The sequence below is a fragment of the Rattus rattus genome, chromosome 14 (genome assembly GCF_011064425.1).
Source record: "Rattus rattus isolate New Zealand chromosome 14, Rrattus_CSIRO_v1, whole genome shotgun sequence".
NCBI lineage: Eukaryota > Metazoa > Chordata > Mammalia > Rodentia > Muridae > Rattus > Rattus rattus.
This window is the reverse complement of record NC_046167.1, coordinates 66,010,234-66,036,508: the sequence shown is the minus strand read 5'-3', so window position 1 is coordinate 66,036,508 and position 26,275 is coordinate 66,010,234. Positions and strand designations below refer to the sequence as shown.

The following is a 26,275-nucleotide window of genomic DNA, read 5'->3' as shown; positions in this document are numbered from 1 at the left end:
GGCAGCTGCGAAGGGTGGGGCGTATGCCTTCTGGGCGGAGCCCTTACGCCGGGGCGGGGCTTAGGCTTGAAGGTGGGGCCTGAGCCTCCCGGGCGGAGCCGCAGAGTCCTGGGAGGGGCCTGAGTGTCTTGGGCGTGGTCTGCACGCTGGACGGAGTCTGCGTGTCCTGGGCAGGGCTCTCACGCCCCGGGCAGGGCCTATAGGATCGGAGCCTGGATAATCTTTTCCGGAGCGGGATCTGCCCACACTGGGCGGGGCCTTCGCCCTTGGGGCGGGGTCTGTCCGTCCTTGCACATTACCGGTCTCTCAAAGGCGCGCTAGAGTCTGAGGCAGGCAGCTGGGTGCAGCTGAGGTAAGTTCCCAGCCGGTGGTAAAGGCGGTGATTTGCACTAACTGTATGAGCCTGTTACAGCGTTTGCAGAATGGGGCGCCCGAAAACCACGGATGACCCAGCTACTTGAGTCCCGAAAAGGGGTTCCGTTCCGGTAAAAATTGGGAATAAATGATCAGACTAGAAATGCTTTGAATCCAATGTATTAAGTAGCCCCTTACTTAGTGGTGTGTTTCAGGTAACATGTCCAAGTGTGAAATATTGAGCCAGCCTGGAGATTTGTGGACTTTATGAAGTTACTTTTCTGTTTAACGACATTCAAAAATAAAACTAAAGCAGAAGCCAAACATTGTTGTGCACGCCTGTAACTCAGCACGAGGAAGTTGAGGCAGCAGGATCACAGTGAGTTAGAGGTCAGCCTGGACTACATAGTGAGTTCCAGATAGACCCTCTGTTAAAAAACCTAAGCAGGAAAAATGTTTTTTAGGTGTGGCGAATTTACACCAATGAGCATATTGGAAGTAAACGTTGATTAGTGGGAATTATTGTGGAACTGTCTTTTCTCATCCCTGTACTTTGCTCTTTTATTGTGTTTAGAATTTTATTTCTCCAGAAATGAATAGAGAGCACCACGTTGAGGCGCTGTTACAACAGCTTAGTGATCGTACTTAGGACACTCGCAGCCCCAGCTTCCCTGAGATAGAGCTGAGCTGGCTAAAGATCTTTATTCTGTGTTCAGAAGAGCACTTCTTTTTGAGGGCACCTTTTGGCATCACAGTTTCTGATAGAGAGTGGAGATGGGAGAAAGGCAATTCTCTTGCTTTTCTATATCCACAATAATCCCGTACTTCCTTCTGACCTCTCAGAATTCTTGACTGTGCCCCCTGACATGAACACCCGGGAAAGCCTTGTGTTAGAAAATATTTGCTGTGAAGTACATTTCTCTTCCCAGAGTTGATGGGGGTGTCCTTCTTTAATCCTAAGCACAGAAGCTAAATCATTCAACAAAAGGACATTCCCTTACCTGCCTTTGTGACATGTTTGCTGTTCCACAGATTCAAGTCATAAAGTGATGTGGTTTGAAGGGCAGGTCGGAATTGTGTAAAAAATTTTTTAGATTCTTTTTAAAAAAATTATTTTATGTGAACGAATGTCTTGCCTGTATTGGATCCATTGCAACTGGGGTTGCAGACAGTCACGAGACACCTTGTGGTTTCCGGCAATTGCAGTGGGTTTTTGCAAGAATAACAAGTACTCTTAACCAATGAACCATCTCACCAGCCCCCAGAATCATAGTATTACATTGTCCTTAATATTAGAAGGTCAGGCATCTGCTTACATATTCAATCAACAGTTGCTGGTGCGTGAAGTTCCTACCCCCTCAGTTCCCTTCTTGTACATGTCCCAGTGCGAATGAGAGCACCAGTATAGCTCAGTGGTACAGTGCTTGTCTGGAATGTATGAGCCGGTAGGTTCAATCTTTAGTACCCTGCCAAAAGCCAGGAGAAAGTTATTTGAAAGTAGAAACTTACAGTGTAGCAACAATATATGGAACTGATATGTCTATTTCTTTCTCTCCCTCCTGAAGCCTTACCATATTTCAGGACTTTGTTTTTAAATGTGTCGACTATTAATAAAGGAAGGACAGATAGACAAAGAGAGCAAAGGACTGCTAGTAAAGGGGTTCAGGGGTCTAACAAGCTGAATTCTGATCATGGGGTCATGACCAGTGGATGTCACAGGGTCAACCAATGGGTGACTATTGCCAGTAAAGAGTGTCAGACCCTCCCTTCTTAGCAGAACTACTCCCAGAAACAGGAGTAGGAGTAAAACCAGTGGATTAGCTGTTAGACTTCTGGTTCAGAAGAGGCTAAATTACAGGCTCTTTTTGTCAACTTTTTACAACAGGGTTTCTACTCCTTGTCTCCCCTGCAGGCTGATCGGGTGGATGGGGTACAGGTTATTCTCTGAAGGCAACTTTCCTGATATATAAGAGTGAGGTGTTCTTAGTACTAGACTCACTGACATGAAATTCTTTGTTCCTTGTTTTGTTTGTTTTGTTTTTTGATACAAGGTCTCACTGTAGCCCCGAGAAGCCTGAAACTCACTATGTAGGTCAGGCTGGCTTTGAACTCACAGAGAGCCTCTGGCCTCTACCTCCCTACTTCTGGGATTAAAGGCATGCCGCCATGCCCATCTTGTTTGCTTTTGAGACAGAGTCCTGCTACGTAGCCTTGGCTCACCTAGAATCCACTATGTAGACCACATCAGCCTGGAATCTGCAGTAACCCTCTTGCCTCTGTCTCCCACGTGATGCCATTCCTGTCTTTGATGTTGGCATACGTTTTTAGAGCCATCGCCCAAGGTAGAAGGGTTTTGTGTAGTTCATCCATAGAACCACGATTTTTCCGAATACCCTCACTACAGATATCTTTCCACTTAGGCACCGGGAGACACCAACCTCGGAGACAAGCCACGGATGGCACCATGTCACTCGGTATCAAAGAGCACCCTGATGCTGAGGTACAAAAGAACCGGGTACTAACCCTGGACGACTGGCAAGACAAGTGGGTGACCCGTCACATCGCATTCCATCAGGAGCAAGGGCATCAGTAAGACATGTTTGGTCTCTGGCAGAGAAACGCTTTATCAGGAAGTGACTCTGATGGGTGTGTGCTGCGGTTGGTAGGGAGAGCTTAGCATGCAGTAAGCACTTGGTTTGATCTGCAACATTGAACAAAACTGGGCACAGTGATGAGCATGTAATATTTGAGGGATGGAAGCCGCATGAATTCACTTAATTAAAATTAAAGAAAAAAGTTAAGCTTATTGAGAGACGATTCTGTGATATATTGAAAACATATACATTTAGAGACCCCCTCCTTAACATCACTTTCACCTACCAAAAAAAATAAAAATATACAGACTTTTCTAAATATCTCTCTCAAGGAAATATAATCAGTTTTTACTCTCCAATCATGAAAACGCAGGTTGTTAGTCATATGTAATACTATGTAGCTGTATAATGAAGCAGGTGACTTAGCTAGCCTGTTTCTTTGAGTGCAACCTGGAGGTTGTAATAATTAACTTTACCCCATTGTTACAATGTTGGGAGTACTGAGATCATGCCCCAGAAGTTCCAAGTGTCATAAATTCTACTCTCCCCTCCCCTGTGCATCTGGGCTAGTTAAAGCGAGCATTGTGGTGACTTTGTAGTTAAAGTGAGCATTGTGTTGACTTTGTAGTTAAATCGAGCTTTGTGGTGACTTTGTAGTTAAAGCGAGCATTGTGGTGACTTTGTTTTCTTCCCCAGGCTATTAAAGAAGCATTTCGATACATTTCTTAAAGGGCAGAGTGGACTGAGAGTGTTTTTCCCGCTCTGTGGAAAAGCCATTGAGATGAAATGGTATGTACAAGTGAGCGTCAACTAGTCTTTGCAGAGGGATTCCTTGTGAATATTTAACAGGATATATGTAGGGTTTTTTTTTTTTAAATATCTGTTAAGTATGACAGGACACACCATACTTAGTAATGCTTGGGAGATGCAAGAGAATCAGGAGTTCAAGACCAGCCTTGGCTACATGTAAATTCAAGGGCTGCTGGACTAGGGGGGACCCTGTCTCAAAAAAATCCAGGTAACCTAACATATATAGAACAACAAAATCCCATTTTTATAGGAGACTCGGTCATAAAATTAGAGATACTATTTCTAAACAAGAGTACAAACTGAATCAAGAGTGACCTTGTCTTTCTATATTTTGTTTTAAAGGCCAAAAAAAAGAAAAGAAGAGAAAATTGTTGGGGGCGGGGGGAGGCAGAGGGGTTGAGCATTATCACAGCTGGTATAGCATATACGTGGCTCTGGGTTCAGGCTCCAGCATTACGTAAAACAAGGGTGGCGTACACACTTGTGATCTTGGCAATTAGGCGGTGAATTAGTTTGGAACCAAATGGGGAACATCACCCCCTTTTTCATGTCTCCTGGATCTTTGTATGTGATTTAATGTTTGTAAGTGACTGAGAAATTTCAGTAACTATGGCTGTTTGAAACGAATGGCAATGGAAAAACACAAGCGGTAGTGCACGATTTATCAGGACAGTGTTTATAGTCCAGAGTTCAGCTCACCTCTCCCTTCCTCCCACGAACAAATAGGAGATTTGTTATTGTGATTCGCTCTTCGAAAACCAGTGGTGAGGAGGGTGGTTCTTATGAGCAGCGCTCTACCAACTGAACTCACTCTAACTGACAAGTACCACTCCTACAAGATTACCCTGAGTCACGGCCCTAAAGATTACTTTTACACAAAATGCTGCTGTCCACGATAATGCACAGCCACAGACCCGTCATCCAAGATGTGTGGTTATTCGAAACCTGAAATGTTAAAAAACGTAAATGTTCACTAAGAGGAACAAAAGATTGGTAGAAAATGTTAGTGAATGCAGACTACACTTACCTTAAAATGTCCTGCCCCCTATGTAAATACAGTGACCTACCCACAAGGCACACACATGCTTGGAGTTTATTCTCTTCTAGAGTGAAATTTTTGTAGCCTTCACTGTCTCAATTTGTAACTAAGGGCATGTATTAAATGGCTGTTGGGTGGGCTAAACAGACCGGCTCTGTCGTTTCGAGCACTTGGTGCTCTTTCAGAGGACCCACGTTCAATTCCCAGCACCCATATCAGATGGCTCACAAACTCCTGTAATACCTCCTTCTCTCTGAGGACACAACATACACAGAGACATACACGTAAAGAAAAATTTTAAATAAGCAAATAACATTTTTGTTTATTTTTATTTTTTAAAGTATTTTAATTAGTTAATGTATATGAGTGCTTTGTCTACATCCCTGCATGTACACCTGCGTGCCAGAAGAGACCTCATTACAGATGGTTGTGAGCCATGTGGTTGCTGGGAATTGAACTCAGGACCTCTGGAAGACCAGGCAGTGCTCTTAACTGTTGAGCTACCTCTCCAGCCCGCAAATAACATTTTTAAATGGCTGTTATAACCTGAAATTCAAGCGTGGCCATGAAATTAAGAATTATATCTCTAGCCAGGCATGGTAGCATGCCTTTAACTCCAGCACTAGGGAGGTAGAGGCAGGCAGATCTCTGTGCGTTCCAGGCCAGCCTGGTCTACAAAGTGAGTTCCAGGACAGCCAGGGCAAGTTACACAGAGAAACCCTGTCTCAAAGCAACAACAGAACTATATTTCTTATTAGACTTGTGTTTTAATGGGCTCTCAGCAACCCAGAAGAGTGAACTTGCAAACTGTGAGAAAACAACTCTATAAACAGAAATGGTAACTGTGGGTGGAGTGCAGATTTTAGGCGACATTAATGAAACCATTTAGCTAGCTAACTGGGTGTGGTTATTGAATTCTTTTGGGTCTCAATCCATTTGTATCCAAAAAAAAAAAAAAATCAAGGATTTGGGGATGTAATTCAGAGGGAGGGTATTTGCCTAATATCCACAGGCCCAGGCTTCATTCCCCTAAACTGCAAAATAATGATAAAAACTGAAATAAAAACCCAGACTCAAACTACTGTAATTGCATGTAGGTTGTCATATTAGAGTAATTTTTACTTATATAACTGACCTGTGTATGTACAGGCATTGGTTATGAGCACATTAACTAGGAGAAGAAGTCAAAAAGCATTAAAATAAAATATGAAAGTTATTTTGAGGATTCACTTTTGCCTTGTTTGTATTTCTGGTTACCCTGCATGTATTGACTGGGAAGTACAAACACATTCAGTCAACTTGCGTAATTTCTTTGCTTATATTTGGTAACTCCAACGACACGCATGGAGAATGATAGAAATGGCCTCACACGCTAGAGTGCAAATCCCCTCGACAGTCTGAACGACACGTTGTTAGTAGGCTTCCTTTTAGAACAGTAAGAAGCCCACATCCTGCCCACAGCGGGGGCGTGCACTCTTGCGTAGAGAGCAGGCACAGTCCGTCTCGCTCCCAGTTAATAGATGAGAGAAACGTCACGTGACGTTCACCTTTGCTCACCTGGGATTTCGTCTGAAGAATATTGATAGACTAAATGCCCATGTGTGATCTTCAAACGGTGCCTTGCTACCCCAGTGTGCCCCATGGGCCTTGTTCCTCCTCACATGGTGTTAGAGAAACGTCCTATTCTGTTTTCCTTATCCCAGTACTCCACAGCAATTCCAACGGGAACGTTTTCCAACACCCACCTTCTGAAGCCGTGTGTGTGTGTGTATGTGTGTTATACATGTGTATATACAGATAGAGGCACATGTATGATCCGGAAGTCCACACAAGGCATCTTCCTCTCTCCCTTATTTTTTAAGAGAAGATCTCCACTGAACCTGGAATCTCCTGACATGCCAGGGTCCTCTTGTCACCCCCTCGGCACTGACCTTGCAGGCATGACTGCCATGTGTAGTTTTCTCTTTGGATTCTGGGACTCTGAACTCAGGTCCTCACGCTTGTGCAGCGAGCGCTTTACCGGTTAAGCCCTTGCCTCGTTCCTAGCTTTTGGTCTCGATATGTTTTTTTAAAGATTTGTTTTAAGTACATGTTAACCAGTGTGTCACATGAGTGCTGGTCAGAAGAGACATCCGATCCTCTGGAGCTGAAGCTACGGGCCACTGGGAGGCACCTGTTACGGGTGCTGAGGCTACCAGGGCAGCTCCCGCTCTTACCTACTGTGATATTTCCCCGGGCCCCTTTTGTGGGTCTTTGAGACAGTCTCATGCAACCCAAGCTAGTCTTAGATATATTATATCCGCAGTTGCTGACCTTGAACTCCTGATCCCCCAGCCTCCACTTCCCAAGTGCCGGGTTTATAAGCCTGTGCCCCCATGCCCAGCTCCCGAAGGCTTCCATATTCATTCCTAACCGTCCGTTTCCCATCAGCCTTGTGACGTCTGTGCGTGCTTTTGCGTAGCGCAGTAACGTTTAGCTGGGCTCGTACTGCCTCGTGGCTAAACTGACTAGTTTCTGTGTGATTTGATATAAACTCATTTCTGCGGCTCAATATCTGTACACTTGCTACTGTTTTCTTTTGGACCGTCAGAGCCTCAGAATGCGAGCTCTATAACTACTGTGCTTGCTAGTAGAGTGTTGGCCATTTGCATATGGTAATAAGATTCCTTTTTCCGATCATGTTCATCGGTAGTAAGTGAAAATTGTAGGACTACTGCCAAGAAACACACAGTGCCTCAGGCTTTCAAGGGTGGCAACTAACAGCCACATGTAGCAGTGTTTACAAGTTCATGTAATTATATCTTTTCAATTTAGTCCAGCCTGGCCTCAAGTGCAAGGTCTTCAGCTCCCTCAGTCCTGCACGGGTGGTATGACGTCATGCCTGACGTGGCTATTTAAGTATAAGCCAGATAAACAGTTTCAATGATCTCTATGGCACTGGCCACATCCACATGTTTAGTAGCCATTGTGGCCAGTGGCTCTGTCTTGTCGAGGACGATGATAGGCACTAGTCATCATCATGGAAAATTAATCAGTAGCCAGTGTTGATTTGGAGAGACTGGAAAGCATCCATCTAATCAAACACATTTATATGAATGCCTGCGAAAATATGGCTCCCTTAAAATTAAGGTAAACAAGTGGAGTTCTTTTGTTATTTCCTCTTTCTTCGGTGATGATAAATTTTCAACACGGGGGTCTTAGGCATGGTGGGAACTCTGATACGGAGTTTTATTTCCAGCCAGGAGGAAACATGTCTGTTTATCGTGGTTTTTATTTTGTGGTAGATATGAAGTAAAATTAAAGGGTAACTATGGTTTTTCTATAGGTTCGCAGACCGGGGCCACACTGTAGTTGGTGTAGAAATCAGTGAAATTGGGATTCGGGAATTTTTCGCAGAACAGAATCTGTCATACACAGAAGAACCGCTCACCGAAATTGCTGGTGCCAAAGTGTTTAAGGTTTGCACTGACTATGGTAACTGTTTCCATGCTTCACCAAAAACTGATTTTTTTTTTTTTTTTACTGTGAGTAGATGATGATGTTAAACAGGTGTTAGATGGGCACTCTCTACCACAGAGGCCTACACCTCACACACCACAGCTGTCTACCACAGAGGCCCACACCTCACACACCACAGCTGTCTACCACAGAGGCCTACACCTCACACACTGCGGCATTTACCACAGATTGCCCACACCTCACACTGCATCATGCACTGCGGTGAGCTAGGCCTTAAGCATACAGAAGGCAGCTCAGCACTGGGAAGGTAGTGGCAGGAGGACCATGAATTCAAGCTAGTCTAGACTACATAGTGGCATTTGTCTCAAAACAAAAGATAGATAGATGTTAAAGATAAATGATAGAATTGGAGCTAAGCATATAGATGATAGATTGGTATATAGATGATAGATGGTATCTAAATTGATATAAGAAATAGATTATGGATGGTAGAATATATATATATATATATATATATATATCTGTGCGCATATACTGCGGTGCACATGTGGAGGTTAGAGGACAGCTTGTTGGAGTCCATCCTCTCCTTCCACCAGGTAGGCCCAGGGATTAAACCCAGCTTGCCTGGCTTGGCCACAAGCACCTTACCCTCTGAGCTATTGGGCTGGCCCCCATCCGGGTTTTAAAAGAAAACACAAGGTCCAGTTAAAACCTAATAAAGTCACTGTGTTTAATATGTGTTTCCTGTATCTCCTTGGCTTTATCTGAGCCCCTTTTCCTTTCCTTGATCATTTAAAGATTTCCTAATTAAGTATAAAAAAAAATGTCTTGCCTCGTCTCATCCACAGAGTTCTTCCGGGAACATTTCCTTATACTGTTGCAGCATTTTCGACCTTCCCAGGTAGGACTGAGTGCTCTATGTATCTGCACCATCGTGTGAGCGTGCGGGTGAGTGTGAACGAGTAATCCGAGAGTGTTTGTGTGACTGGGTGACACCTTTGCACCATTACGTGTGAGAGAGAGTGATGGGTGTGTATGTAAATGTCAGCGTGTGAGTATGTAAGAGTGAACTATGTGTGCATGAATGTTAGCGTGTGTGTCTGTGTGGCCGGGTTCTGTCTGCACTGTTGTGCATGTGAGTGTATGTGACGTGAGTGTGCGTGAGAGTTTATGTTTGAGTGTGAGCATGCTATGTCCCACGAGTGGCAGTCAGAGAACAACCTTAGCTGCCAGTTCTTGCCTCCACCCTGTTTGAGACAGAGTTTCATTGGCCGCTTTGTACTCAAACTGGGCTTCAGACTTCTGGGGATGCTCCTGCCTCCACCTCCCATCTCACTGTAGGAGCACTGGGTCCCATGTCTTGCTTTTACATGGGTTCTGACTCTCTGAACTCGTGTGTTAGAGCAAGTTTAAAAGTGATAGTTTTTTTTCCTTTATCCTGGCTAGCTCCCAAATAAATGAGACAGAGACTATATGATTTATTAAACCAAACTTTATGGCACAATATCTGAGCATTAATTAATCTATGCTAATTCTCTAAGTTACTCGGGCTACCTCCCAGCTAAAATCTCACATTTTTAAATCTGGCTTCCTCTACTCCAGGTGTGTGCCCATGGCAGCTCCTGGGTCCTTTCTTCATGGTGAATCCTCTCTCTCTGCTCCTCCCCTCCCTAGAATCGGAAGTCCAGCTCTTCTCTCCTCAGCTATTGGCTGATTGGCTTTTCTTGACAAATCAGAGAATAGACGGAGAGCAAAGTTCACACAACATTCCAGCAGGAGATACTTAGAATCCTCACCCCAGTGAACGTGATTGTTGGGGGGAGGGCAGTAATAGGGGGAGAATGGGGAGGGGAACACCCATATAGAAGGGGAGGGGGAGGGGTTGGGGGATGTTGGCCTGGAAACCGGGAAAGGGAATAACAATCGAAATGTAGGGGGCTGGAGAGATGGTTCAGTGGTTAAGAGCACCGACTGCTCTTCCCGAGGTCCTAAGTTCAAATCCCAGCAACCACATGGTGGCTCACAACCATCTGTAACGAGATCTGAGTCCCTCTTCTGGTGTGTCTGAAGACAGCTACAGTGTACTCATATACAATAAATAAATAAAATATTAAAAAAAAACAAAAAAACAATCGAAATGTAAATAAGAAATAGCCAATTTAATAAAGATGGAGGAAAAAAAAGAAAAGAAACATACAAAAAATATAATAATAAAAAAGATTATAACTACCAGTTTTATAAGATTGTTCTATTTGTAAACTGTCTAATTGATTACCAAAAATTTCTAAAATACAATTTATCTATGTTCAAAAAAAAAAAGAAAAAGAAAAAGAATCATTGCAGTGCCATGTTCGGATTGCAACCAGACATGGGGGCAGAGAAATCAGCATTTGAATAAGAGAAGGATAATCTATACACAGCACATAATAATATCATGCCCACACTCATGGCCTTGTGCTTAGTGTTAGCCCTTTATCCACGGAACCACCCGTTTGCTCATTTATAAAGAGCGACAGCACGTACCTTTAATGCAGCATTTGAAACAGGCAGACTTCTGCGGGTTGGAGGCCAGGCTGGCCTAGATGTAATTTCCAGGCCAGCCAGGGCTAGTTCAAGAAAAGACTGGACCTTGGTCCAGTAAGATGGCTCAGAGGGGAAAGTGCTTGTCATGCAGGCCTGGTGACCTAAGTTCAGTCCTCAAAACCCACAGTAGAAGGAAAAAACCTAACTCCTTAAAGTTGTTCTCTGATCTCCACATGCACTTCTTAGTGTGCATGTGCTTACACACACACACACACACACACACACCATACGCACAAGTAATGATAATAACAAGAACAATAATAATAATAATAATAATAATAATAACAATTGTAGCTGGACTTTTGGCTACTTTGTGAGTTCTATTTTCTTTTACCCTTCTTCATCTCTCCTCCTCTACCCTTTCAACCCCCTAAAACTAGGGAGGAGAGAAAGGATAGAGTGGAAAGGGAGCGACTTTATCTTTAAACTATTTTCTGCCAATTAGGGGCATCAAATTCCTTGGGGCAAGTTTGATCTTGGAAGTCAGGATGTTCAATTTCCTCTCCTCATCTCTTTGTGCACAACTTCTTGACAGACAGTAATCCACCACAACCCACTCTCTTGGGGCCCCAGCATTCATATATCCTCTGACACATTCCTGGAATCCCAAATCTCGAATACTTTCAGAAACTCTCTGCAGCTGGTAAAACCACACCCCTGCTAGAGCATGAGGCAAATCACTGTCAGCTGCTGTGGAAAATCTCAAGCGGCCTCATATCCCACATCTGGGATTAAAACGAAAACGTGTAATGTTTCTGTATTTTTAAAGAGACGGAAATTCTCCCTACAAATGATAATAATAACAATAGCAACAATAATAACAATACCAGTCATGAAGGCAGGCCCTGCTGGCCCGTGGTAAGATGGGTGTGTAGATCCGTTCGCCACTCCTGTGCACGTCTGCAGCTTCGAGAACTGTCCTGCGGCTGCTCTCACCAAAGCCTCGTCTTTTCTGCTTCTCGGGGATAGATCCCAGACTTTCCAAATTATGATTGCGATGCAGAGCAAGTAGGGCGAAGGTAGGGAGAGGAAGACTGTGTTTTCCACCGGGCACCCGAGCCTGTAGCAAAGCTAATTCCAAGGCGCGGGAGGCAGTGCGTTACCTCACAGAGCCCGATGTCTGAGGCAGGGCTGGGAACAGAGCTGTCAGTCACTGGCCTCTGTTCCTCCCTCCTCTTTCCAAGTCGAAGCAAAACAGAATGCTGCGGAAGTTAGGAGGTGGACAGTCCCACATGTGGGTTGGTACACCCCTCTAAGGTCTATAAAAATGGCGAGAGATACTGAGACATTGGGGATTGCCCCTTGGGGAATCCCAGACATCATGTTTGAGGTTTGATCTTTTTCAGATAAAACGTAACAACCTTTCCCCCCTCTCTTTGGAGCAGAGCAAACATCGGCAAGTTTGACAGGATTTGGGATAGAGGAGCATTGGTGGCTGTCAATCCGGGCGATCGTGACCGGTGAGTTGGTTTCTTCCATTGACTTGGTTTCCTTTGTGTTGTGCTGAGTCTGAGGGAAGATAAAGTATGTATGAAGCCCGTGGCTTACGCACTTTGCAAGCTTTGACCAAAGAACTGTGGTTCTCTAGGCCTCAGTTTACTCCTCTGCACCCCGAGATTATTTTAGCACCTAACGGCTGCTAACACCAATTGGACTCTTGTCCTGTACCAGACATTGTTAGAAATATTTTGTGTGTGTTAACTCATGTAATTAGCATGACACCCCTAAGGCATAGATGCTGTCTGTGATTCCAATGTGCACAAGAGAAATTTAAAGTCATAGAGGTATGTCCCAAGTTAGGCAGATAGTACCTGGCGGTACCTACAGAGTCTGCTCAGAGCTTCACATTAAATGACCTCCAAGAGTTGCTGGGACAAGGCAAAGAAATAGGCTAGCCAGATGTGGCCGTGCACACCTGTGATCCCGGCACTGGGGAGGCCAAGGCACAAGGACTGGGAGTTTGAGGCAAACCTGGGCCTCATAATAAGCCCATGAAACTATGTGGATGGATGGATGGATGGATAGATAGATAGATAGATAGTTAGATAGATAGAGCTGATGTGAGATACTGAGACCTTAACGATGGGTGACGTCTCAATGTTGCCCCTTGGGGAGCCCCAGACATCCTGTTTGAGATTAGATAGATAGATAGATAGATAGATAGATAGATAGATAGATAGATAGATAGATAGATAGATAGATAGATAGATAGATAGTTAGATAGTTAGATAGATAGATAGATGGATGGGATCAATGATATCTGTGAGAAAATGCTAACTACAGAGAACTATAAACCACTGGCTGTCATTACAAGAGCACTTGTTGATACTTTGGGTGATCATTAGCCTCACTAGAAAGTAGAATTAAGAAAGCCTGTGAGGGAAACAAAATCCTCCCTTTCCTGTGTAAATAACACCACACGGTGTCTCCTTGAATTTGGCAGGTTGGATACTGAATTACTCATTACACAGAGGCAGGCTCTTCACGTATGGCCAATGTTCAGGTCCCAGCTCAGTGAGCCTTTTTTTTTTAAATCTAAAAAAAATTGCTTCATAAGTGAAGCCTCTTGCCAAAATTGGAAGATTCTGCACCATAAATATCTGTCTTTTCTTTCCTTCAATGATAGTCTCTCTCCTCTCCCCTCCGCTCATTTCTCTACCTGTGGCCCTCCCCACTCTCCTTCATCTTCTGGGCTTTTCTCTGCGATGCTTGCTCGTGAACCAGCCTTTGAGTTCTGTTCCTTTGCATTGGGCATTCAACAGCTGTCTATGAAGTCCCATCGTGCCCCCGGGGGGGGGGGCGGGGGCGGGGATGGCTTTTGCCGGAAGTTATGTCGTGCCGCTCTGCTCCTCCTTCCAGACGCCCACACCGCTTCCCCAGTGCATGCTGATCATTTCCACATGATAAGTGTCCCTTATCAGCTCAAAAACGTCACTGAAACCCCTTTAGTCTTCCTAGCACACCGTATTCGTGGACCACCTTCAGTTGTGCCAAATGTTTTAACTTTGGAGGTATATCCTGAGCCCCTCCGGCGTGTCCTTTTGTTTCAGAGGGTTAGTCTATGACCATCGTGGCAGGGCATGGCGGCAGGTAGGAGGCATAGTATAGGAGCAGTAGCTGGAAGCTTACCTCCAATCAGCGCACAGGAGGCAGAGAGGGAGCAAGATCGGGTTTGGCGTGGCCTGGCATGGGCTTTTGAAACCTCAAAGCCCACCCCAGCGACACACCTCCTCCAACAGGCCACACCTCCCAAATGATTCCACCAACTGGGGGCCATGATTCAAGTGAATGATGCTCTGGGGGCCATTCTCACTGAAATCGTCACGCAGGTTTATATAATTATTAAAGACTTTTATGTAGAGTTGATAATAAATGCTGGCTTCTTTTATGACCTCTTGCCCCCCCCCCAGCCTCGCCTCTATAGAGAAATGAAACATAACTTTTTTTGTGTGTGTTCTTTCCAGCTATGCAGATATAATACTGTCCCTACTGAGAAAAGGGTATCACTACCTCCTGGTTGTCCTTTCTTATGATCCAACAAAACACACAGGTAACACTTGCTTTGTTTTTGTTTGCCTAATTTCCCCGATTCAGTTCTATGAACATGTAAGGATTATTTTTTCTTGCCTCTCACACTGCTTATGTGCTTATGTGCATGATGATAATTCTGGGCTAATGAGGACAGCGCGCTCTTCCACACTGTCCATGTTTTCTTAGACTCCTTTCGTGTTTGCTTCAACGGTCATTGTTCAAACTATGGAAGGGAGAAATGGATGATCCTGATGTAAAGAGAGAGCTCATGAGCCCTAGATCAAGAGAAAGAAATGTTTGCCCTGCTATGGGTGTGGCATGGCTGTGCTGCCCCCCAGAGGTGGGGCGAATGTTGATACACCCTTAAATACATCCCCACAGGGAATCAAGCAAGGAAGAGGCATGAGGAATTGTGGGGTTGTAGAAAAATCTCTAATGTAATGTGGGTTGGTTTTGGTTTTGAGACAAGATCTCACTTTAAAGCTCAGCGTGGTCTGGAACTTACTGTAGCCTAGGCTAACTTCAAACTCAAGATCTTTGTGCTTCAGTTTCCCAAGTGGCTGCCTGGACTATGACATGGGCCATCACACCTAGCTAGCCTTTTTGTCTATTGCTAACATTTTGTCTATGTTTGCTACTACCGTCCTCTTAGATTTTTGTCTTGTATACTATTTGGCATCGGTGGGGATCGAACCCAGGGCATTGTGCCCGCTGAGCCAGCCCACAGTCATTGAGCTTCATCCCTGGCCTGACTCTTTGTCTTGAATGTCTAGAAAGGATCTTTTCATCTGACTCATCTTGTTGCTTTGGGAGGAAGCTTTTGCAGCACCCATGTTGGACCCCAGAGCTTTCAAGGTACTAGGCAAATGCTCTCCCACTGAGACACAACCCAGCCTTCACATGGAAGCTTAGTGTTTTCCTTGGATAGACTTGTATTTTCATGAAGGAGTTAAAATCAAATAATCAGACTTTTACTTTGTAAGACTCCTTGACTTCTGGTTTGGGGAAAAAGATTGTTTGGTTGGCTGGCAGGTTTTGAGGCCCCAAACTCAACATCCTTCTCCTCCACCCAGTGAGTGCTGGAACCACACCTGGTTCCTTGGGTTTTGTTTGCAAAGGAAACTGCCAATGTAGCCCAGGCTGGTCCCTGATCTCTTGACCCTGCCACCTTGATTCCCTATGTGTTGGGATTACAGGTGTGAGTTAGCACATCTGGCATTGTTTGGTTTTTAGTAGAGATTTTTTAAAAATGCCCCCATTTAATTAATATTTATGTATGGTAGTCTTTTGCTCTTGTTTTATTTGAAAATCCCCGATCTAAAAAAACTCATGAAAAGATAAGACTTTAGTGTCCCTACTACAGGCAGAAGGAAAGAGAAGGTAGTGGGGGTAGATATGAGCTCTGCTTGGCTCACTTGTGTTCTGCTGGTGAGCAGGAGACCCAGGGAAGCAGGGCTCTGGCTTTGTGTGCCGTGGGGATGGCCCTACTTAAAGGACTGCAATGAAGATGCCTCAAGTCCCCGTCCATCCCACACCTCAGTGGGAAAACATAGTGAGGAGGAACACAGAAGGGCAGGATCGTCACCTCGAAAGGCAAAGGACACCCCAAAGGACACTGTCAATGGCTCCACTCTGATCTTTGATAAGAGATATACAAAGGCCAGGGGACCAGGGATATAGCTGAGTCGGCGGAATGCTTGCCTAGCATGCATGACGCCTGAGTTGATCTGCAGCACTATGTAGACCAGATACAGCAGTGCACACTTGTAATTTCAGCACTCGGGAGAAAGAGGCCGTGGGGCTGGGGGGATCAGAAGTTGAAGGTCATTCTTGGATACATAGTGAGTTTGAGGCCAATCTGAGCTACACAAGACCCTATCTTTAAAATCCACACATTCCCCACAATAAAACAAAACAACCAGAAAGGCATGCTTCATCCCCACCTATCTGAATTCCTGCATGGTTTACAGAGTAAGTATCCCTGACATCTCTGAGCTAAGCTGAGACGTGAACCCCAGGAGTTTCTTTGTCTTTGGAATTAGTGGTTGGAAAAGAAAATATTCTCATCACATTTCTCCTTCCTAGGCCCGCCATTTTATGTTCCAGATGCTGAACTTAAAAAGTTATTTGGTAAGTTAATGTTCCTTTTTATTACATGTATCCATACATACGTGCCTCTGTGTGTGTATGTGCATATGCATGTATGTTTATGTGTATGTATGTGTGTATATGTGTGTATGTGTATATGTGTGTATGTATGTGTGTATATGTGCAAATGTGTGTATGCATGTGTTTATGTGTGTAAGTGTGTGCATATATGTGTATGTATGTATATATGTATATATGTATGTATGTGACATGTGCAGGTCACAGGACAACATGCAGGAAGCCAGTTCTTTCCTTCAGTTCTGTGCACTGGCTCAGGTTGTCAGGGCAGGCAGCAGGCACCCTTAGCATAGGGTAGACATTCTAGTCCTTATGTTTATTTTTAAAGATTTGTTTTTATTAACCATGCTTATGTGTGTATGAGTCTGTATGGGTATGTGCACATGTCTACAGAGGCCAGACACATCAGAGCCCCAGGCACTGGAGTTACAGGCAGTTGTGAGCAGCCTTGGATCTTGCGTAAGAGCAGGAAGTGCATTAGCTGCTGAACCATCGCCCAGCTCCACGTGTGCTCTTCATGAATAAATAAAGTCAGCAAATCAAGCGTGTGGGCACACCTGTAATCCCAGCTCTCAGGGAGCTGAGTCAGGAGGAAAGAAAATCTAAGGCCAGCCTGAGTCTGGACCAAGGAGAAAAGCCCGTCTAAAAGTAGAATTAAATGCAAATAAAGGTAACAGTTAACTGAGTTGCTACAGAACTATCAGTGGTGCATGCGATTAAAGCCTATAAATGTAAAGAGTAGAGAGCATTTTATGGGAGACTGTTTTATCCTAGAAAAGGGATGAGTCTCCCTAGTGTGCCTTTTTATTCGACACACCACTACTGTAGCCCTAGCATTAGGGAGGCTGGAGTTGGAGGACCAGAAGATCAAGGTCATCCTCTTCACACAGTGAATTAATTCAAGGTCAGCCTAGTTTACCTGAGACCCACATCTCAAAAAAAAAAAAAAAAATGGCTAGAAGGGGCTGGGAAGACAGTGTAGTGGGTGAGATGCCTGCTACGCCAGCAAGAAGGACCCAAGTTCGTATCCCCAGCGCACATACATATCCAAGCCTGCCCGCTCGCTCTTGACTGTGATCTTAGCATCCGTAGCACAGAGAGATCCCAAAGCTTGCTGGCCAGGTATGAACGCCGGGATCAGCGAGAGATCCTGTCTCAGTGGGCAAAGCGGAGAGTGAAACAGAAGACAGCAGGTATCAGCTCCCGGCTGCCACACTTACACCCGTGCATTCACGTGCACACAGACCCAACACAGGAGATAAGGATGGCGGTCACAAGTCCTCAAGAGCGTGTCTGGAAACAGCCCTGGTGTCCTCCACAGCAGTTTAACCTCTTACCTTCTCTCCTCAGGTACAAAGTGCAACATGCAATGCCTTGAGGAGGTGGATGCTCTTGAAGAAAGGCATAAAACCTGGGGAGTCGACTACTTTTTCGAAAAATTGTATCTCCTTACAGAGAAGTAGGAAAAAAAAAAAAACAAAACAAAAAAAAAAAAAACCAGCCCAGTACTGGAGCACACCTTTTATCCCAGCAGGCCAGCCTGGTCTACAGAGTGAGTTCCAAGACAGCCAGGATACACAGAGAAACCTTGTCTAGAAAAACCAAATAGAAAACCAACCAACCAACTTAACCAAAAAACACCCAGTCAATCCCTGTAAGAGTTTCTGAACGATTAAAAATTCTGTTGAAGGTTAATGTCTTGGTCAAGAGTTTCTATTCCTGCACAAAACATTGTAACCAAGGAACAAGTTGGGATGTTACAGAGTCACACAGCAGCTTCACACCAGAGTCTTCTAGAATATTCTCTGAAACGTTCAGGCCACTCAGGTTCTGATTGTTCCTGAGGACTTCTGCCAGGTCCTGGCAGCTTCTAGTGGAGATGAGACAAGATCTCGCACTGAGTGACACCAGTACCTTGGGAGAGCGAGAGCCCAACAGAGAACCTTCTGTCCTTTGTCCTTCAGGTCATTGGAGCTGATGTCTAGGTGGCTCAGGGTTTTGTTCCACCTAAGAACTTCAGAAAGGCATTGCTCACTGAGGGAACATTGGGCTAACAGGAAGTGCTCCAGAACGCAGTCTGCATGGTACAAAGACTTACACAGTAAGGATACGTCTTGGCCCAAGTTGCTGGCCTCTAAATTAAGACTCCTCAAGGTTTTGCTTCTGATCGGGACGGAGCCAAAGATCAGGTGAAAGGTCACAGGCTGCTGCCACCAGAATTTGTATGTTGCACTCTGCCTGGTTCAAGATTCCACACAACATTTCCACTTCACTGTGGGAGAGGAATGTGCTGCTGAGATTCAAGAGCTCCAAATTGTAGTTTTGACTCAACTCAAAGAACAGGCACTTATCACATAGAAAGGACACAAGGTCTTTAAGGAGGCAGCTGGAGCTCTTCAGATAATTATATAAGATTCGAAAGACTGGCTCGTTGAAATCAGTGTCTGTCATTCCTCATCCCTTATGAACACAGAGCCATACTTGATGCCAAAGGGTGGCAGCTTTCCCCTTTGGTCTAACTCTTCCCTCAGGACATTTTGGGTTGAAGTGGATAAGTCACTGCAGAACTGTGTTTTAAGTAGCACCGCGCCATAATAAAATCAGAATAATTTTTAGCCGTGATGTCAACCTGGCCCCTAAGTTCGTTGCTGGTTCTACAACATCTTCCTCTTCCACCTCAGACAGACAGTACAAGAACTTCATGCTATTTTAATTGGTGAGACAACTGGTAGCCCCTCACCCTCCCCAAAAAATGCCTCTAGCTCTTTTTGTTCTAATTCATGTAAAAGGCCTAAGACGAAAGAGCCCAAAAAATTTCCACCGTGTTTTGACCTCCTTTAGAAAAGTAGACAGGAGTCTGTCTATACAGTGAACATCCTGACTAGGGTGGTCCCTGGGGCTCTTTAGGATTAAAGATGGCAACGCATGGGGTTGGGGATTTAGCTCAGTGGTAGAGCGCTTGCCTAGGAAGCGCAAGACCCTGGGTTCGATCCCCAGCTCCGGAAAAAAAAAAAATGGGTGGAGAAATATATGAGAATTTTCAGGCTCCCTGTTCTGTTCAAGAATTCCAATGTCCAGCAGTGTGGGGATGTCGTAGTCCACGATCTCATCTCCCGAGAGCCTCCTCGTTAAGCACCGATGTGTTAGTCCTCATCCCTCGGCAGCTAGAGAACATAAACCCTGCAGCTGGGCCTGGCTTTTCTTACTTGGGTACTGGGCACTTTGGAGAGTGAACAGGTTAAAGATGTGGTATCTAGGTATACGTTGGCCAGTGGAGATGGGGTCTCTTCCCTTCTCTGTTTCGTTTTTAAGACAAGTAGCCACCATGCAGCAGACCGCAGGGACCTGACATACAGTGAAGAGCTGATTCGTTTTCTCTCACCAAACTGAAGGCCGCCTGGGCTCTGTTCCTGTCTTGGAACAAGCTGTGGAAATACATCGTAACATTGCTCTCCCTGAATCCTGTTCTTTTTCTCCTATCTGTGCACTCATTCCTGTCCCCCCACTTTCCAAAAGTCTCAGAAGTAGCTGAGGCAAGGAGAGAGGATTCTGGGAGTACCTTCTTCCTGCCCAGGGATGCACTCACTGGCTGCTTCTCCGTGCACTTGTCACACGCATGGCTCCTACTCCTGTTTGGAAATCCCGCTCCATCCCTTCTAAGCTGTCAATGACAGATAAGAGTTTCTCAGATCGTAGAGTTTCAGCATGTGGTGTAGAGACCGTTTTTGTGGTATTCGGTGAAGAACATGGCTGCTTTTGACCTTTGTCTGAAGTCTACCTGAGACTAAGGTAAAGAGATTCCTATTAATTGCATTGACAAAGGAAGTCTCAAAAAAGCCCAGTAGAGATCTTTTTTTCCTCTGGTTAAGTTTCACGAAGAGCATTTTGAACAAGCATAGCAAGCTGAGGAAGGGAAAAATACAAAATATATGGTTTGGGGTAAAGGGGCACCAGGAAGTGAAACACAGGAGCTGAATCCTGTGCTCTAGGAGACAGCAGACTAAGGGAATGGGACTTTGGGGCAAGATCTCATCCAACTGGTTTTAGATCCAGGTGTAATGGTCCACAACTTTAATCCCAGTGCTTAGGAGATAGCATGAGTTCAAAGTCCGTCTTTGGAGCAAGTTCCAGGACAGCCAAGCTTAGGCTGTGAAGGAGTTGGGAAGCAGAAAGCTGGTGATGATGTAATAGAATGAGGGGGCCATGTTCCAGCCCCAGGAATAGCAGAATTCAGCAGCTTTGGTCATTTGGCTCTGGTTTTATGGTCAAGAGGAGAAGGAGATTACTGGGATAAGGGGGTGCTGGTTAGCTGAAGAGAGGTAAAATCTTCTGAAAGGTGTTTTCTCATAGCATAAAGAAGCTGTGTACCAGAGATTGCCAAGGTTGTACCTCGTGCTGCAGCTGTACTTGGGAATGTGGAAGAGTCACCCTGGTGGTACTGGTTTTGAAGGCAGGAAGGGGTCAAGGGGTCGAGGAGAGCAGATGAGGCTGGGTACTGTGAGAGGCCGGGAAGGCCCTTGGTGAAGGTGCAGCCTAAGTTGTAGTCAACAGCCCAGGATTGAAGGGGTCAGGCAAAGGATTTGAGGCTTGGCACAATGAAGGAGCCTATGAGAGGCTACTGGTGAAGCCTTGTTGCAGCAGAAGACCCCACTGTATTGGAGATGCCAGTACCATGGGATGATCACCAAGAACAGCAGCAGCAGTGGAGTGGATCAACCTGATCTCTGAGTGCTACAGAGGGCAGAGCTGGAGAGGTGACTCCAGCCCTTTGGAGGAGCCCAGAAGATCATGTGTGGATCCACCCACAAGCCTGCTGCCTTTACCTGGCTTTTTCCTTCTTCAAAATACATCCTCTCTGAAAACAAGTCTATCTTTTTTTTTTTTTTTTTTTTTCCGGAGCTGGGGACCGAATCCAGGGCCTTGCACTTACTAGGCAAGCGCTCTACCACTGAGCTAAATCCCCAACCCCAAGTCTATCTTCCTTAAGACAAACTGGCATCTTTCTTTTCTGATTTTGGCCTTATGAGTACAGCAAGGGTCTCTCTGGTCGCCATGGCCTACCACAGAGCTGAAAAGTGGAGACAAGAACAGTAGAGGGGCCACCAGCCTTCTGCGCCATTTTACCCTTTCCAAGGCCCTGTTGCCCAGCCTAAGGAAGAAAGACTTGTGTTGTATGATAGGCTTTTCTCTTCACATCATAGCTGGAGTTCATTTCCATAACCCAAACCCAGAGTCTTAAATGAGTCAGCCTTATGAAGTCGATCATTTGTCGATCTTTTGTGTAATTTATGTCCTCACTGGGGGGTGGGGGGGGGTTCAGACTTTAAAAAGCCTTGGAGATTGAAAACACACTACGAATACATCAAGTTGAAGGGGTTGAATTATTCCTGGGATTTTCCAAAAGTGCCTTTTATATAATTTCGTAGTTTAAATATGAGACTGGCCGAGCCTCTGTGCCCTACGTGGTGATTCATTAACTTCCCTCCTCCGCGTGCTTGAACACACAAACATGGACTTAGCAGCTGCAGGTGGACGGAAACAAGAAAAGAGTGTCATCCTAGTCCGTCTGTACTTGAATGGAGAAAGAACACACAGGGAATATAACCAAAGCTTCCACTGGCTGGCAGGGGATTGGTTCTGGAAAGGATTTATGGTCAGGACCACAGAAGGCAGCCTGCAAAATGTTTGTTTAAGAGAGCTCTCAAATGGCAGATGCTCGAAGCCAACCATTGGACTGAGCATGGGGTCCCCAATGGAGGAGTTAGAGAAAGGACTGAAGGATCTGACCCCCATAGGAAGAACAACAATATCAGCCAACCAGACTCCCCTCCCCCAGAGCTCCCAGAGACTAAACCACCAACCAAAGAGTACACATGGAGCAACCCATGGCTCCAGCCACATATGTAGCAGAGGATGGCCTTATTGGGCATCAATGGAGGAGAGGCCCTTGGTGTTGTGAAGGCTCGATGCCCCAGTGTAGGGGAAGGCCAGGGTGGGAGGCAGGAAGGGGTGAGTGGGTGGTTGGGGGGAACACCCTCATTGAAGCAGGGGGAGGGAGGATGGGATAGGGGGTTTCTGGAGGGGAAACCGGGAAAGGGGATAGATAACATTTGAAATGTAAATAAAATATCCAAGAAAAGAAAAGAAAGAAAAGGAGAGCTCTGAAATACTAGGGGACTCACGGGTGAATGGAAACTCAGTCCGCAGAGACGTTAGCTTGCCTGCTCACTACCGTTGTACACTCTTGGTCATCGTCTTTCATAAAGGAAGCAATTATTTTCCAATGTTATGATTTGGATGTGAGTTCTCTCACAGTCTGAACTCTTGGTCTCCAGATGGTAGCACAGTTTTGGAAGGTTCCGGAACCTTTAAGAGGTGGGGCTAGCTGAACAAAGTAGGTCGCCTGGGGGCAGGTTTTAATGGTTTATAGCCAGGTCCGGTTTAGCCCAAGCTGTCTCTGCTTCCTTTGTAACGGCAGCAAACAATCAGATACGGGACATGCCAGCTATTTCAGTCCAAGCCCTCCACCATGACTTCCCTCAAATCATGACCCAAAACAGACCCTCCCTTCTTCCTTAAGTCGTTTGTGTCTGGTATCTGGTCTCATCAATAAGAAAAGTAACTAGTGTGATTATGGGAGGAGGAGGGGGTGCGGCTCCAGTGTGTGTGTGTGTGTGTGTGTGTGTGTGTGTGTGTGTGTGTGTGTGTGTATGTGTGTACAAGTGCAAGAGAGAGAGAGACAGACAGGTTTTTTTTTTTTAAAAAGAAAGATTTCTGGATGTTTCTTAAGACAGGGTTCTTTAAAGTAGCCACGGCTGTCCTGGAACTCACTGTGTAGACCAGGCTGTCCTTGAGTTCACAGAGATCTGCCTGCCTCTTTAATCCTGAGTGCTGGGATTCAAGGTGTTTGCCATCACCACCCAGCTCTGGATTGCTTTTATTAAAATTGTCTTTAATGCATATGGCTCCTGCTTTCTACCACGTGTCATCGAATTTATTATGTATCTAATATTTATTATTTTATTCCTTGCAAACAGATTGCAAGTCCACTGGAGTGGCTGAGTTAATAATTGGTATGGGAGATGACTCATATCTGTAAACCTTAAGCATAGTCACTGTTTTCAGTATACAGTTCCCATTCCTGACCGCATGACTTTGATGTATACAATTTTAAAAATCTGCGGAGTGCTGAAGATCACGTGGGTAGCCATCAGAAGCAGGTTTTCTTGGTTTTGGTTTGTTTTCTTGAGACAGGGTTTCTCTGTTTAGTCCTGGCTGTCCTGAGTGCTAGGATTAAAGGCAGTATTTTTAAGTAAGAGGTGAGCATTTATTTATATTTCAAAGATAAACAAAACAAACATGGTGGGAGCTGGCACAGTGGCTTGGTGGTTAAGAGCGCTCACTGCTCTTCCAGGGGACCTGAGTTCAGTTTTTAGCATCCACGTGAGACAGCTCACAACTGCCTGTACCCCCAGGTCCAGAGGCTCTGATTCCCTCTTTGTTCTGCCGTGAATATCCTCACACAAGTGGCACACACGCAAACACATGTTAAATAATAAATTACCAGATTTGGGATATAGGTCAATGGTACAGTGTTTGTTTAGTGTATGTGAGGCCCTGGGTTTAAACCCTAGTACCACAAAATAATCTTAATATCTGAAAACCTGGAAAGTCTAGGGAGGGCCTCCAGGGCAAACAGGAGCAATCAAACGCCCTTGCCCCAGAGACAGCATTGCTAAGAGGAGAATGCTTTCTTTTCATCTTTTCCGGTCTGCCTTTACATATTTGTGTTTTTATAAACGTACGCTCTCACTTCAGGTCCCATGCCACATCTCTATTGCCTTCCTCTCAAACTCTTCTGACCTCCCGTGTGACTAAATATCTCTGAAGAGGTTTTTTTTTGGGGGGGGGGAGTTTGTTCTTGTTGTGGTTTGATTTGTCAATGCCTGTGTTGGTTGTAAGCAACATGTTCTGCCATGGAGTTACCTGCCTAATCCAAGGTCTTTATTCTTTCCTTACTGGAGACTAGGTCTCCCTAGGTAGCCTTGGCTGGCCTGGAACTCAGGGAGGTACACCTGCTGTGATGGTTTGCACATGCCTGGCCCAGGGGGTGGCACTATCAGAAGGTGTGTCCTTGTTAGAGGAAGGGTGTCACTGTGGGGGTGGGCTTGGAGACCCTCCTCCTAGCTGCCTGAGGATGCTCAGTCTGTTCCTGGCTTCCTCGGGTGAAGATGTAGAGCTCAGCTCCTCCTGCACCATGCCTGCCTGGATGCTGCCATGCTCCTGCCTCAGTGATATGGACTGAACCTCTGAACCTGTAAGCCAGCCCCAATTAAATGTTGTCCTTATAAGAGTTGTTTTGGTTATGGTGTCTTTGCAGCAGTAAAACCCCAACTAAGACACCTGCCTTTACCTCCCAAGCTCTGGGATGAAAGGTGTACCCCACCACATCCAAGGTTAAGTCCTTGTACGTTTCCTCCCATCCTCTGGATGGCGTTCACCCAGCAAATGACGTTCGAGCCTGTTTGGCCTGTGCTCGAGCTCGAGATACAGAGTTGTACAAAACCAGAGGTGGAAACTTAGCGTGTCTCTTCAGAGACAAGAGCAATAGAAAGATACGAAGACAGAGCGCAAGCTTTAAAATGGACCGGGCTGCCAGCTTAGGCTGGTAGAAACTCGAGTGGAAACTGGCTGATTCCACGGGATGGAGGCAAAGTCTGAAGATCGTGATCGCCAAGAACCCCAAACTGTGAGACTTAAACCTTGTTTTTTTTGGGGGGGGGGTTGGTTTTTTTTTTTTTCCACTTCTGAAGCCGGAAGCCTTGCCTAATTGAGAAAACCTTTTTTTTTTTTTTTAAGATATATTTATTTAATGTATATGAGTTACACTGTAGCAGTCTTCAGACACACCAGAAGAGGGCATCAGATCCCATTACAGATGGTTGTGAGTCACCATGTGGTTGCTGGGATTTGAACTCAGGACTTTTGGAAGAGCAGTCTGTGCTCTTAACCACTGAGCCATCTCTCCAGCCCTAATTGAGAAAACCTTAACTGCCAATCAGATGCCATCCTTTTAACTTAATATCTGGGCGTGGCCTAGTAGCAAACACCTGTCTGTAGGCCTGGGACTAGAAAGGCAGAGGCAGAGGATCATGAGTTCAAGGGCAGCCCCAGCCTCATAACCAGTGTGAAGCCAACATCAGCTACATAAGACCCGGCTTCAAAAAAGAAAAAGAAAAATCAAACTCTGGTTAGGTGCTTCATAGGAAACCCCGGGAGGAAGAGACTGTGTCCTGTGTGGCTAAGCCGTCCAGCCTCACCGGCCATGCTACTGGTGTAGTGCCACCCGTAGCCTCTAAGAGGCAGCAGAGGTCTGAGAAGGCAGAGGAGGAGGCTTAGCAGGCATCAGGCTGACGGACACCTCTAGAGGACACAGCTCTGCTACAGTCAGCAACGGATTGGGCTCTCTGAATCATTCAGATGCGGTGCTGGAACCGAGCCGAGTTAGATACAAGTAAGGGATTCGTCGGGGTCAGTCTGGGACATACCTTCAAAGGATGACATCACATAGCAGGGGTCACGCTCCACGTGGGAGCTGCCAGCTCCGCGTGGAAGTTAGTTTGTCTGCAATAGATGCGCACTGAAACATAAAACACGCCAGACTTTACTTAGCGCACAAAGCGAGTGTTAAAATGTCTCAGTGTTTTCGGGTGACTGCAATGTCCAAATGATGGATTGC

General features: G+C 45.4%; 1 protein-coding gene and 1 pseudogene across 1 annotated transcript; one reads left to right on the top strand and one right to left on the bottom strand.

The window, feature by feature from the left end:
• Positions 1 to 231: 231 nt before the first annotated feature.
• Tpmt (thiopurine S-methyltransferase) lies at positions 232 to 18,231 on the top strand. The gene is made up of 9 exons (XM_032884817.1): positions 232 to 352; positions 2,775 to 2,943; positions 3,645 to 3,737; positions 8,123 to 8,255; positions 9,105 to 9,157; positions 12,225 to 12,299; positions 14,304 to 14,389; positions 16,456 to 16,500; positions 17,887 to 18,231. The coding sequence occupies exons 2-9, from the start codon at positions 2,819 to 2,821 to the stop codon at positions 17,997 to 17,999; spliced, it is 723 nt and encodes a 240-aa protein (XP_032740708.1). The 5' UTR covers positions 232 to 352; positions 2,775 to 2,818; the 3' UTR covers positions 18,000 to 18,231.
• An 18-nt stretch (positions 18,232 to 18,249) lies between these two features.
• Positions 18,250 to 18,987, bottom strand: LOC116883246 (annotated as a pseudogene).
• Between the last annotated feature and the right edge of the window lie 7,288 nt (positions 18,988 to 26,275).

Bases quoted from the DNA above. Each gene is read 5' to 3' on its own strand.
- Tpmt (XM_032884817.1), top strand. From the start codon at position 2,819: ATGTCACTCGGTATCAAAGAGCACCCTGATGCTGAGGTACAAAAGAAC. The intron at 2,944-3,644 runs GTAAGACATGTT...TTTCTTCCCCAG, and splicing joins CATCAGGAGCAAGGGCATCA to GCTATTAAAGAAGCATTTCG. The intron at 3,738-8,122 runs GTATGTACAAGT...GTTTTTCTATAG, and splicing joins AAAGCCATTGAGATGAAATG to GTTCGCAGACCGGGGCCACA.